This window comes from Nicotiana tabacum, chromosome 11 (assembly GCF_000715075.1).
Source record: "Nicotiana tabacum cultivar K326 chromosome 11, ASM71507v2, whole genome shotgun sequence".
Lineage (NCBI taxonomy): Eukaryota > Viridiplantae > Streptophyta > Magnoliopsida > Solanales > Solanaceae > Nicotiana > Nicotiana tabacum.
The window spans coordinates 74,121,567-74,136,961 of NC_134090.1; the positions used below are offsets into that span (position 1 = coordinate 74,121,567).

Genomic DNA, 15,395 nt, shown 5'->3' on the forward strand with positions numbered 1-15,395 from the left:
GAGAAGGAGTTTTAGAAAATGTTCTCCCTTCTCTTGGTAAGGAAAACATTTTCCTTTATGAGGAAAATGTTTTCCAAAATATTTAAGCTAACCAAACATGGGAAAATTGGAAAATATTTCCGGAAAATGTTTTCCTTTATACCAAACATACCCTTGGTTTTGGCTGAATTTCAAATTGAAACTCGAAGAAGAAGAAGAAGAAGAAGAAGAAGACATGATATACATTATATTTATAAATTTGTAGTAAAATTGTAAAAAAATTGTATTCTGTTGTTTATATATTTTTCTTTTATTTATTTAACTATTGTATGAAAGTTGAACAACATTATATAAAAATTATATTTAAGTTGTATGATATTGTAGTTGTATATAACTGAGTAGAAATAATGTATGAAAATTGTAGATAAGAAATTTGTTTTTGGTATGTATAAATCAGATACAAAATATACAAAAGACATATTGTATAAATTTTGTATTTAAGTTGTATGTTATTGTAGTTGTATTTAACTGGATAGAAATAATGTGTGAAAGTTGTAGATAAATTGTATAATATATAATTTGTTGTATGAAATTTATTTTTACTATGTATAAATCAAATACAAAATATACAAAAGACATATTATATAAAATTTACATTTAAGTTCCATGTTATTATAGTTGTATTTAACTAGATATCTTTAAAGACTTGCACATAAACATTTTTTCCTTAGGAAAAACTTCTACTGTACAAATTTGTATCAGATACAAGATATGTTTAAGCTATAATGTTGAACTAGTACTCTAACAAGTGAAGGAACAACGAAGAATCATCTTTCTTTTTGTGCATACAAATGCATGCAGATTAACTTTGTTGGCTTTTACTACATTAGTATATTTGTACCATCCAGATGACAAGCCGTCAATTTGAAGAACTTCAAGCAGAAAATGCTTTCTGTCAAGGACAAAGAAGAAAGGAATTCACCTCCGCGCTTCTTCTAGGAATTTTGCATCAATTTCCTTGTTTGGGGGTACTTAGGCAAGCTTGATGGGTCACAAGCGTAAGGTTTTGTATTGAAATACTGCAGAAAGGTATACGACAAATGTTGAACCGAAATATTAGCATGTTGGGAGAATTGTGTTGAACTTGGAAATAGGACATCTACAAAAAACTGAGATAGCTCGAGAACAACTCCCAAAAAAAGTAAAGGGTGTAACTAAATCCCTTAATTGAAGGCACTAATAATGGATTGGGAGCCTTTTAAGGTAGAATGTATATATTTTGTAAACAAAACTTGTGTAGGTAGGGTAATTTACTAAACATGAACATTTAGGGTATTAAAGTTTCCAATAGTGTATAAGAATGAAAAAATTCATGTTATCAAAATCAAACCAGCCCAACTATATCGATTTGGATTGATTCAGTTTTATCGGGGTTTCGGATTTTTTTGGGTTTCTTATTAGAATTTTTACCTCCTATAGCAAAGGTTAACACCTTATTTATTTTAAATAAATATCATTTAAAAAAATTATATTCTATAGATGCCTTTTACTGTTTATAGCAAAATATCTAATTTTGGTTACCTCCTACCCTTAAGCCACTAAATACGCTATTCAGTTACACTATTTTCTTCCTCTTTCTACATTGATACATGCCATTCTCTTCCCCCACAGAAAAATCGAGTCAATCACCGGAATCCGAACAATGACAAAGTCCTTCGGAGTACCAGGAATCGATCAACGGTTAATCTACAATGGGAAGCATTAATTTTCCTAAAATAAATATCTCCCATTTTCAGCGATGAGACAAACACTCTTCTTGCTTATGATACCGTAGAACTATCAATGACCTATCACATTCAGTTCAAACGCCAGTTTGATGATTATGTTGTTGCCGCCGCCGACGACGTTGTACCTCTCGCCGTCAGGATGCGGAAGACGAAACTCTCCCTTCCTTCTCTCCTCCATCAACTCGCATTCAGTTCTTCGTCCGTTTATTTTCCGGCGTCAATAAAACCCTAGTCCTTCACGCCCATTCCACCGACATAGTTTTATCAATTCACAAAAAAATCTGCCCTTCGGCATTTTCATGTATTTCAATGTTTTTTCAACGTATCACGTTGTATTTTCATGTATTTCATTGTATTTATTATCTTTTTTTCATTATAATTCAATGTATCTCGCTGTATTCCATGTATTTTATTGTATTCACTGTCTTTGTTCCATTGTATTTCAATGTATCCCGCTGTATTCTATGTATTTCATTATATTCACTGTCTCGCTATATGCCATGAATGTATTCATATGTTTTTTTAAAATTAATATAATTTATGTATTCAGATGTATTATATAATTTCTCTGAAGATTGCTATGTTTTTAGGGTATTTTTCGGTTGATAATCTTTTTTATAACTGGAAATACAAAATTTGTGTGTTATAATTGAGTTTGTTGAGTTATATTAGGAGTCTATTATGTTAATTGATTCACTTTCCGTTTAAAAATAGTGTAATCCCCTGTTTCACGCCATGAATACAGTCGGAATACAATAATCTGTCTAGCTGTAATCCCATGTTATACGCTATGAATACAGTCGGATACACTCGAATACAACAACTGATTAGCTGAACTTCTCTGATTCACGCCTATTTTTGCTACTGTATTAATAAATACCTACAGTAGCTTAAATACATCTTATAACAACAGAAAACGTATCTACAATCCGTAATATAGCAAATGGTATCTATAGCTAGCTAATTACCACTAAAAGATAGTGCTTTATAAAAAAAAATTCTTTTTTATTACTTAAATATTATTTCAATCTTACTTTATTAAATTTTTTATAAGTAAATATATATTTAGTAAAAATTTAAAAAATTGACAAACATATTATCAACTACTTCACTGTTGTCTTACGCCGACATGAGGGTAACTATGATATAACCCAAATAATTGAATAACTACTTTGCTCTAAAAAAATGAATAACATTATTGGTAATTTCACTGTGCTTGAGCATGCGCAGTTGGGCAGACAGCAAATTAAATATGGTCCATCAAGTTAGCTTTCTTTCACGGGAAATCATTTGTTACCACTAAGCTTCAATTGTAATTAATTTGTAAACTGTAATCCCGATATATTAGGAAGTAAGTTTTAATACACAACATCATATATTTAGCCTTTAATTTTCTTATTTTTTGTTTTTTAGTGTTTAAATTGAATTCCTGAATATACTATGAGAACACTTTCTTCTGATGAAATATAAAAAAGAAAAAAAAACTGCTATACTATTTCGTTGGATTTTGTACACGAGTAAAACTCAAGGAAAGTGAGGTGAGATCCAACTACTTGAGTAAAAAGAAAAAAAACACTGCTATACTACTTGATTGATAGTTGATAGCTGCTTTTATCATTGCTGGTTGGCGGAACTTCTTGTCATATATGATTATTACTCCTCACCCTTTTTTAACTTCAGACAAGACTTAATCATGCATTTTTGGGCAGGTTTACTACATTAAATTCAACCATCATGTCCATGAGAATACTTATTTCCATCTCCTATTCACTATAGAAACTAACTTAATTCCCACGTCCACCACCGAGGGTATAATAAAATGGTTCATTCTTAATCAAAAGTTTCATGTTTCACTATAAAAAAATTAAAAATATGTTGGTAGCAAGGGGACACCCTAGCTCCCTTCGTGGATTTTTAGCGGTGGGAAATTGAGTTAGTCGTGCAATGAGTTTCACATAACGAATACCTTTAAAAAAGAGAGAGAAACTACAAGCCAGCAATATTAACACCCACCCACCCCACCCAAAAAAAAAGACAATATTAGAGATAAAGACTTGGATATAGACTTTTTGAAAATGATTCGTTTTGTTTAATTTATTTCTCTCTTGGATATATATATTACGATTGAATAAATGTGCAAAACATGAGTATGTAAGAACTATAACAACCCACCACTAAAAGGCAAATAATTATCCAAAGAACAGAGATGAAAAGTGGACTGAAGCATTAAGTGAAAAATACAAAGAAAGATATTCCTAAACACAAAGTGTAGATCCAAAGGTCAATTGTCAATGATAAAGGGAATACAAAAAAAAAAAAAAATCCCTTTCCAAAGACAATACATTTGTAATCTACACATATTTGGCTGTCAAGTACAACACCACTATTGCGCATGATGTTCAAAACCATCATAACTTGGGACAAGGAGAGCTAGAAATTAAGACCACTAAAACAAAACATTGACATAAATATATAGAGTACAACAACCCTTTCCTCTTTTAATCATCAAACTTGAGAACTGCTCCTGAATGAACCAAGGGCTTTAGCTGCACCTGCTCTCAATATGAATTGATGGTAGAATGCTGCAATTGCTGCTCCAATGAATGGTCCTACCCAAAATATCCACTACCAAAACATGAAAGCAATTAATCAACACAAAGTATTAAGTAATAAATAGTGAGATATATATATATATATCACATACATTTATTCTTAAAATTTTACTGTGTTTTCTATAAAATCATAAATCTTTAAAGAGTTTCACTTCTCTACATTGCAATATAAAATGTTTACACTATAATAAGTAAAATTAGTAATCCGAAAAATAAGGTAAGTAACCTTCTATGTCACGTCAAATTGCACTAACTATAAGTGGATATAACTTAAATACAAGAAAGGGAGAGGGGCTTACGTGGTCTTTCCAGGCTTTGTGTTGGTTGAAGATAACGGCAGCGCCAAGACTCCTAGCGGGGTTGATTCCGGTACCGGTGATCGGAATGGTGGCTAAGTGAACCATGAACACTGCAAATCCAATTGGGAGTGGTGCCAACACCTAGTATTCAATTGTTGTCATATTAAGCAAGACAAATAGAGGCAAACGAATCAAAGTTCAAAGTAAAAGAACTTTATGGAAATGCAATGGACCATTTGCGGTTGTACAATACTAGGAAATAAATATAGTAGTAGTATTTAATTTGGTTATATGGTACATTCTCATATGCTTTTTCTTATCTTAATTATTCCTTTCTCCTTGACATATTTAATTACCAAGTCCGCTATTAATGTTTCTTTCTCTATTTTATTGTGTCGAGGTTCTATCGTAAACAAATTCTATATCTTCACAAAGATAGGACTAATGTGTGCGTATATACTATCCTCGTCAGACCACTCGTGGAGGTTTGTTGTTGCAGTAGTATATTTAATATCAAGTTAAAGATTGAATAAGTCATGCGAAGCTTAGGTATAAACTTTAAAAAAAATACTTATTCCATAAGAAGGAATCTAGGGGAGCAAATGGAAATAATTAATAATCTAGTAATTAATACTTACGGGGACGTGAGAATCTCTAGCATTCCTCTTGGGATCAGTGGCAGAGAAAACAGTGTAAACAAGAACAAAAGTTCCGATGATCTCCGCCGACAACCCGACGCCGTGACTGTAATCGTCGGAGAGCATATTGGCTCCGCCGTCATAGCGGTGGTAGTAAGCTGATTGGAAAGCCTTAACTAATCCAACGCCACAAATGGCTCCCAAACACTGAGCCACCATATACATAACTGCCCTTATTAGTGATACTTTCCTCGCCAAGAATAGTCCAAATGTGACTGCTGGATTTATATGACCACCAGAAATACCAGCGGTGCAGTAGACAAGAACGAAAATCATGCCACCAAATGCCCAAGCAATACCAAGGATCCCAACACCAGCACAAGGATCAGTTGCCGTAGCACTTTGGCTCTTGTAACCAATGACAGTCAGCACCGTTATGTAAAGGAAGAGAAGAGTGGCTATGAATTCAGCAATGAGTGCTCTGTAAAAAGACCATTGGGTTAGCTCCTCTGGGTCAATCAGTGGTGCTGGCGGAGGATCTTGGTAGTCTTTGGTCGTGAACGACCCTTCACTACCCACGTTCTTTGCCATTTCTCACTATGCTAAATTGGGACTATTTTCTTTCTTGATTAATATGAGAGAGAAGGCAGATAAGAGTGTGGGCAGAACAGAGTGAGAGACAGAGGTTTATATAGGGGAAAAGATAAATTTGTGGTGATTCTTCCTTATTTTAGTGTCACGTTCGTATCTCACTTTTAGCATGATAATAATAAGGTTATTTATATTTTTGCAAAATCTATAGGAATATTTTTTATGGAATAAAGTAAATTACTTCCCAAAAACATGATGACGCTAGACTGTCATTTTGAGAACTAAAATCTATTATCTCCCAATAACCTTAAAATTGGCAATATTGCAATAGCTCATTTCATTTGAAACCAATAGGAGATGAAGTTAGCGTTATTTGGCACTTACAAATTCCAAACGAGGAAATGGGACTTCATGACAATTTAGAGTAAAAGTGTTTTTTAAAGATTGCTTATGTGTAAAAGTAAATTTTCCATGTATAGAAAAAGAGATAGAGTTATAAAATTAAAACAAGTTTGCAAAGATCCACGAAACCATTTGATCGTAGAAAAATCACACCTTTTATATTTAGAATATAATTTAATTTTTAAAATTTTGATTTCATTCTAAATGAGATGATTTTTAGTTGCATAACTATCTATAGTTTATATTAAATTTAAAATATTAATTTCCTTTTCTTTCAAACGATACAACATAAAATGTGACGGGAGAGTAGTAGCTAAATAATGAGGAAATGAGGCCATTTATTAAATTGGCAATAGTGGAATGGAGCAAGTTGGCCGTCCACGGGAAAATAAGTTAGAAGAATTTCGCTTTCACCGACCCAACAGAGACATGAGGATGAGGTCGTCCATCAGCTTCAGCCCCCTACCCACTTACCACAAAGTTTTTCTTCATTTTATTAACGCCTACTTTATTTACTACTGCACTTGCAATTCTCGTGCACCGCATTCATGACAGGCTAAAGACAGACAGTAAGTAAGAATATTGGGAAAATATTATGGGCTAAAGGGTGAAGCTAATAAACTAAGTTTTTGAGTTCTTAATTACCTAAGGACAAGTTTTTGAGTTATCAGGACAGTAGTGAATGTCTTTAATGAACTAGTACTACTTTTATCATATGCTCAAACCTTTCGAGTTGTAAGTTAGATGTGGATGTTGAGATACATTATGTTAATAACGTATTTCAACTTAGCTAATTACACCCATTTTTTTAAAAATTGTAATAAGCTGTCTATGTTAATAGCTTAGAAAACCATCCATAATAATTGAAGAAAATTTCCTTAGTTGCGATAGAAAAGGAAAAAGATAAGGAAATTTAGACTTAATACTTCTAAATGTCCAATCCTAATTTGCTTGATAATTTTCTTTTTCCTTAATTGCTTACAAAATATTCAACATTTACTTCAAGTAAAAAATTTACGCAATATTTCCTTTACTTGTAAAAGAACGTTGAAAGAAGACATGATATGTATTTCCAAGCAACTAATAGATTTAAGGAATTGCAACGATCATTATTGACTATTGTTTTTGCCCGTTACGGTCGGCAATTATTTTCAATTAAACAATTTAATTCACTTATTGGCTGGCAAAGTCGTTTGATTTAGGTGGAATATTGTTTTGAAAATTGTTATACAAATAGTCATTTTATAGTTTCTAGATGCCAGTTATCTTTCTTTGATGCTTAGGGTCCCTTTGTGTTGAACCAATTAGTCTTGATTCAATTATATTCTACTTTTTGCGGTTGATAAAAGAGAAATGGAAAGAAAAGTTTCCTTACAAGCAAGAAATCTATTTGTGGCAACTAGCTAGGGTGATCGTAATGTGCAATTTGCCATTTGGTCAAGTGATCTTCTAGTTTCACTTGCCCTATAACATGAGGGCTTAATGCTTACTCGTGGCTCCCTTTCCTCATTTCCTCGAGCTACCCATAGCTTGTACTTAAAAAACACACAAAAAAATGTAAAAAAAAAAGGTACCTACGGGTGCTATATGATCATGCTCAACTCTAGTCATAGAAAAGATAAGCGATCGATGCAAATATAATCCGGTCTAAGAGTTTGGAGCCAAATCCCATAGAGAACTACGGTTTAGCTACAACTGTTCACTATCACTAAAAAGACAAGCTTGAACCATTCCTAAGTTATAAATATTAAGATTTTTATATCTAACTAATTAACTAACAACTTAAAGTAGTAATACAACTAGAGATGCTAAGGGTTGACGACAAGATTAAGGAGGCCTAGAGTTATGATTTCACCAATTGTCGAAACCCTTCCTGTTACGTCTCCTATAATTTCGCCTAAGTATTCTCTATTGATTTCAGGTGTCGCAATTCTCTTCCGAGCAAATACAATAATTTACTAGACATATTCTCCCGAACTACGCTAGCTGACACTATCTTATGGCTCACTATATCCACGTCAACGCTTTGTTATTCTTAAACCCACCTTTAAACCCGCCATATTGATTTCTCAAGTACATTAGGAGTGACGTTGTTCAACAACTGCCTAAATATATACCCTTTCCCAAGCAATACATAATAAATAGGTACAGTCAATTGATGGTCATTCAATCAACTATAATAAATACGTAGTTGAACAAGTAGAGAAATTCAATGCCTCTCAATTATATAAAAATATAACAAGAATTTATCATATAAAAGGTTCCATCAAGACCATAGATAACAAATTAGCTATTCATAATAGTATGTAAAACTACAATACTAAAATTCATAACCAATAATTAAAAATTGGAAGAAGAAAGTGAAAAACTCGTCGAAGAATTCTCCGCCTTGATCCTAGCGTGTTCTTGTTTCCTTAGGTCGCATCCCCCGCTTCAAAATTCAGTTTAAGGACCAGTTATATGGGATAGGCTTTGCATGGGGCGAAATAATACAAGCCAACTCCGGAACAACCTTTTTTAGGTTAGCTCGTTCACTCTTTCGTGCGCAAGCAAGAGTGAACGAGCGAAGTTCTTCTTTTTTTCTTTTCCTTCCAGGTCTCTTATGCACTTTCATGACTTTTTGCCTTAATCTATTATTTTGTTCAAGCTGCCCTCAGCTAGCTTGTTCATTCTCTTATATACACGCAAGTGAACGAGCAAAGTTCTTCTTTTATCTCTTAGTCCCGAATCAACTTCTTTTGCTCACCTTTTATCCAACTTGCTCCTACTCATAATATCATGATCCAAAATCTAACCGTGGTCGTGATGGTGTCTATCGTGTTACAAGGCAAGCCTATTCCCAAAATATTACTATTAAACCGATTATAAGAAATTAATAAAACATTTCAACATTTAAATTTTTCATAAACTAAATCAACTCTAAATATAATATGGAAAAATACGGAAACGAGCCCTAAACATTGGGTGTCACTAAGTCATGAGCGTCTAAAACTATGAACTAAGATATATAAACTGTCTAAAAGAAGAAATGACAAAAGGAGTAACAAGGTCCTGCAAACACTAGCAGCTACCTTGCAATCTCCATAGAAAACCGGCATGAACTCAACGATCGCCGTGCTCTCACTCACCTGGATCTGCACATAAAGTGCAGGGTGTAGTATGGGTACAACCGACTCAGTAGTAACAGAAATAACTAAGGAACTGAGTAGTAGTGACGAGCTAAGCAAAACAGTCCAATTATTTATTTTCACACTTTACAATAAACATAAATTCCATAAAACCAATAAATGCCACAAAGAAGTTAACAGGTAAAAGCAGCACCAACAAAAGTAAATGCAACCTCACAACAACATCACTCCATTACTCAGCACTCGCACTCAGCACTCTACACTCTACACTCAATACTCTATGCTCATTGGGGGTGTGTACAAACTCCGGAGGGGCTCCCAAAGCCCAAGCGCTAAGCATGGTAAACTCACGTGCCATCATATCAATACCTGGATTCGCACGGTCAACTCACGTGTTACGTGGACAACTCACGCGTTATGGTATCAATACCTGGACCCGCACGATCAACTCACGTGCTACGCGGACAGCTCACGCGCTATGGAATTAATATCCTCACAACCAGGCCCTCGACCTCACTCGGTCATATACCTCTACAGCCTCATAATGCACCACCAATAAGGGGACACAACCTACATCAAGTATCACAACATATCAACAAAATAATAGAGACTAAGGTAAACATGTACACTAATTTCTATGACTGAGTACAAATAACGTGAGCATGAATGAATCCTAAACATGATCTCTAACGTGAAGGCATACAAGTTCACCAACAAGTAAATGCATAAACATAGATAATGGTTATTAGGCCTCACGGGATGGACCAACTCTCAATCCCTCGAGGTATACACCCACACGCCTGTCACTTAGAATGGGTATCACCTCCGAACAGTCACATGACATCAAATTCTCCGGGTTTATACCCTCAAAGCCAGAGTTAAACTGTTACTTACCTCAACAACGTAAAATCCTACTCCGGGATGCCCTCGTCTCTGTACTCGATCTCCAAAAGCTCCAAATCTATCCATAATCAAAATACTACTATCAACATAGTCTAAAGAATCTAATTCCACAATAAAAACTACATAAATATGCTAGAAATCCAAAATCGGCCAAAACCCGATGTCAGGCCCACGTCTCAAAATCAGTCAAAATGGCAGAATAATAAACCCCGTCCTCTCTCGAGTCTAACCATATAAAGTTTATAATAATCAGACTCCGTTTGATCCCTCAAATCCCTACCTAAAACTCTCCAAAACTCAAGCCTGACTCCCTCAATTTCACTTTGAAATCATCAATCAAATCCCAAAAACGAAGATGGACTCATGAAATATAACCAAAACCGAGTAGAAAATACTTACCCCAATCCCTATAGTGAAAATCACCTCCAAAATTGCCCAAATCCGAGCTCCCCAACTCAAAATATGACCGAATGAACAAACCGCCTAGTTTTATATATTTTTCTGCCAGCTATTCTGCCTCATTTCTCATGCCAACGATCTCGAAACTCGCTTTTTATATCTCCAATGGATTCCTTGTGAAATTCTAGTCAAGTTAGTCTTTTGAATCACTAAATTTGACATTAAAATGAAGCAGATATGTTGATTTCAGTATTTGCAAATAGTGCAGATTTTTAAATACGCCATCAGTGGCAATTTCGTAATTAATCTGAAAAATCTGGCAACCTAATTCTTTGTAAAATGACCATAAAATCCTCATACGATGTCCAAATTCGATGATTCTTTTTGTTACGGGTCTGTAACTACGATACAGATCCAACTCTTCAAATAAAAAAAGAAATTGAAGCTCATTTCTTCAATATGATACCATTTATGCTTGAAGAAACGGCGTCGAAACATAAGAAAAACGAGCGCAACATAACTTAAACCTCTACGAAACTCACCTGAGGCCCTCGGTACCTCAACCAAAAATTCCAACAAGTCATATATCACTATCCGAACTTAGTCGAATCTTCGGAACACCCAAAACAACACCAAAACACCAAATCAACCTCGAATTAAGTCCTAAGAACTTCTAAACTTCCAAGTTCCAACTTTCACCAATTCAAGCCTAATTATACCACGGACCGCCAAATTATATTTTGGACACACTCCTAAGTCTAAAATCACCCAACAAAGCTAACCGAATCATAAAAATCCAAATCCAAATTCGTTTACTCACAAGTCAACTTCTGGTTGACGTTTCTAACTTAGCTTTCTAACTAAGAGACTAATTGTTCATTTCACTCCAAAACTACTCTGAACCCAAACCTACCAACTCGATACAACTCAACACAGCTGAACAACACATAAATAAGCATAGATGGGGGAAAATGGGGCTATAACTCTCAGAACAAACAACCAGGTCGTTACATCCTCCCCCTCTTAAATAAATGTTGGTCCTCGAACGAGTCTAAAAACATACCCGGAGTCTCAAATAGGTGAAACCTTCATCAATACTTTCTCGTCACATTCAAATCATATGAACTCATCTCACGGTCACATCATACTCATCACGTATCCATCCAGCCACCATTTCTACTAATAGGGACCCTACCGGACATATAGGTCCATAAGCACGCGCTCACACAATCAACACCTCAGTGCTCAATTTATAGTCGAAACCCGGCCTCAAGTCCTCTAGACTGGCCCAATATCAACATACAAAAATCACCTCTCGCACCTCATCCAGGAAATCACAAGTCGTCGATGCACAACCTATACCGAGCGCTCATATGCGCATAGGAATACGTGGAAGGAATTCAAAGATTTACACTTCAAACTAAATCAATACCATATGATAAGAATTCAAGAATGTGAAGTTTCCTAAAGGTTCTGCAGCCTCTCGAAGATAAGTACAGACGTCTCTGTTCTGATCCGCAAGATTCTACTAAACCCGCTCATGACTCGTGAGACTTATATAACCTAGGCTCTGATACCAACCTGTCATGACCTAAAATCTAACCATGGTTGTGATGGCGCCTATCATGTTACAAGGCAAGCCTATTCCCAAAATATTACTATTAAATCGATTATAAGAAATTAATAAAACATTTCAACATTTAAATTTTTCATAAACTAAATCAACTCTAAGTATAATATAGAAAAATACGGAAATGAGCCCCAAACATCGGGATGTCACTAAGTCATGAGAGTCTAAAACTATGAACTAAGATATATAAACTGTCTAAAAGAAGAAACGACAAAAGGAGTAACAAGGTCCTGCGGACACTAGCAGCAACCTTGCAATCTCCACAAATAGCCGGCCTGAACTCAATGACCGCCACGCTCTAACTCATGTTGTACGACCCTCCAGAATCATGATATAAACTGCGTACCACGGTCAAAGATGATAGATATCAGCACGCCTGACAATCTCGCGGATATAAACTCGAGCCAGCTACTCGGAAGAATAAGTGGTCATCACAGGAATAAAATGAGCTGACTTGGTCAGCCTGTCCACAATCACCCAAACTGCATCAAACTTTTGCTGAGTCCGTGGGATTCCAACAACAAAATTCATAATGATCCGCTCTCATTTCCACTCCAGAATCTCTAACTGTTGAAGCAATCCACCTGACCGTTGATGCTCAAACTTCACCTGCTGGCAATTTAGGCACCGAGCTACATATTTCACTATGTACTTCTTCATTCTCCTCCACCAATAACGCTGCCTTAAGTCCTGATACATCTTCGTGGCACCTGGATAAATGGAGTACCGTGAACTGTGAGCCTCCTGGAGAATCAACTCATGCAATCCGTCTACATGAGGCACACATAGCCTACCATGCATCCTTAATGCACTATCATCTCCTATAGTGACCTCTTTAGCATCACCATGCTGAACCGTGTCCTTAAGGACAATCATATGGGGGTTATCATATTGATTCTCCCTAATACGGTCATAAAGAGAAGACTGGGAGACCACACAAGCTAAAACTCGACTCAGCTCTGAAATATCCAATCTAACAAACTAGTTGGCCAAGGCCTGAACATCCAATGACAATAGCCTCTCTGTTGCTGGTAAATAAGTTAAGCTCCCCAAACTCTCCGCCCTGCAACTCAAGGTATCAGCCACCACATTGGCCTTCTTGGGATGGTATAGAATAGTGATATCATAATCCTTAAGCAGCTCTAACCACCTCCGCTGGCGCAAGTTAAGATCCCTTTGCTTGAACAGGTGCTGCAAACTCCGGTGATTAGTATATATCTCACAAGGGACACCGTACGAATAGTGCCTCCAAATATTCAAGGCATGAACAATAGCTGCTAACTCAAGGTCGTGGACTGGATAGTTCTTTTCATGTACCTTCAGCTGTCTGGATGTGTACGCAATCACCCTACGGTCATGCATCAACACCGTGACGAACCAATCCATGACTCATCATAATAAACAGTGTAAGACCCAGAACCTAGGGGTGGGCATCGGTCGGTTTGGTTCGGTTGTGAATGTTATCGGTTCGGCATATCGGTTATCGGTTTATAAATATGCTAAACCGATAACCGTACCAATAAGATATCAGTTATGGGGTATCGGTTAGTCGGTTATTGATCCTTATCGGTTCAGTTATCGGTTTACCCGATAAGAATAAAAAATATCCAAAAATTTCATGTTTTTATTATAGAAATCGCAATCATACTATTAAGAGAAGGAACTGAATTTTTTCTCTTAAGAAAAGAGGGATTAAATTTCAACTTTAGAAAAAAAAACTTTCTTTGCATTTGAAAATCCCAATGAATGATCTCAATTTTGAAAGTTATAAGTTACTAGGAATAAGGATTAAGACATTCAACAATCTAATCTTACTAATATCTCATTGTGGGCGGGCATAATTCATAGGAAAATATAAAATCCTAATCTTGCAAATACTACGGATTCTTTAAAGCTTAAAACTAAAAATCTTAACTGAAGAATTAAGATGAGAATTCAGAAAAGTTTAAAAATTACTCTAAGGATTAAGGTCTGAAGATGAAGATTAATTGTCAAGAGAATTGAGAGAATGGGATAATAAAGCCATATAGTGGCTTTATATACTTAGTCGGTAAAATTATAATTTTATTAAAGTTTATTGGGCTATCGGTTAAACCGTTAATAAAATTGGAATACCGAGACTCGAACTGATAATTGAATAGTCAAATAACATTAAACCGATATCAAACTATTTACCCAATAGCCTGATATCGATAACCTATTAGCATTTAATCGGTTCGGGCTATCAGTTATACCCAATATATGCTCGGCCCTACCATGAACTTGTAGGCAATACCAATATTGGGAATGAAGTCAAAGCTGTCTTGAGCTTTTGAAAGCTCTCCTCACATTCCTCTGTCTACTTGAACGGAGAACCCCTCTGGGTCAGCCTGGTCATATGTGCTGCAATAGATGAGAATCTCTCAACAAATCAACGGTAATACCCCGCCAAACCAAGACAACTCCGGATTTTCATAGCTGAGGACGGTCTGGGCCAACTTTGCACTACTTCCACCTTTTTCGGATCCACCTTGATCCCTTCACTCGACAATACGTGACCCAAAAATGCCACTGAGTCTAACCAGAACTCACACTTTGAGAATTTTGCTTATAACTTCTTTTCTCTCAAGGTCTGAAGCACAGTCCTCAGGTGCTGCTCATGATCCTCTCGACTCCGGGAGTATACTAGAATGTCGTCAATAAACGCAATGATGAAAGAGCCAAGATATGGCCGAAATAAACTGTGCATCAAAAGCATAAATGTTGCTGGGGCGTTGGTCAGCTCAAATGACATCACAAGTAACTCGTAATGACCATACCGAGTCCTAAAAGCAGTTTTCGGGATATCTGGCTCCCGAATCTTCAATTGATGATAACCTGAACGTAAGTCAATCTTGGAAAACACTCTGACACCTTGTAACTGATCAAATAAGTCATCAATACAAGGCAAAGGATACATGTTATTCACTGTAATTATATTCAACTGGCGATAATCAATGCATATACGCATAAAACTATCCTTTTTCTTCACAAACAAGACAAGAGCAC

The 15,395-nt window shown here is 35.8% G+C and overlaps 1 protein-coding gene across 1 annotated transcript; it reads right to left on the reverse strand.

Annotated features, from left to right (window-relative positions):
* Positions 1-3,955: 3,955 nt before the first annotated feature.
* On the reverse strand, positions 3,956-5,986 carry LOC107813938 (aquaporin PIP2-2). Its single transcript, XM_016639263.2, has 3 exons — positions 5,316-5,986; positions 4,678-4,818; positions 3,956-4,391 (listed from the first exon to the last, which is right to left on the reverse strand). Exons 1-3 carry the CDS (start codon positions 5,904-5,906, stop codon positions 4,272-4,274), a joined length of 852 nt encoding a protein of 283 aa, XP_016494749.1. The 5' UTR covers positions 5,907-5,986; the 3' UTR covers positions 3,956-4,271.
* Between the last annotated feature and the right edge of the window lie 9,409 nt (positions 5,987-15,395).

Coding starts and splice junctions, on each gene's coding strand:
- LOC107813938 (XM_016639263.2), bottom strand. CDS start 5,906: ATGGCAAAGAACGTGGGTAGTGAAGGGTCGTTCACGACCAAAGACTAC. Junction 4,819..5,315: donor CTAGAGATTCTCACGTCCCC/GTAAGTATTAAT, acceptor ATTGAATACTAG/GTGTTGGCACCACTCCCAAT. Junction 4,392..4,677: donor ACAAAGCCTGGAAAGACCAC/GTAAGCCCCTCT, acceptor ATGTTTTGGTAG/TGGATATTTTGGGTAGGACC.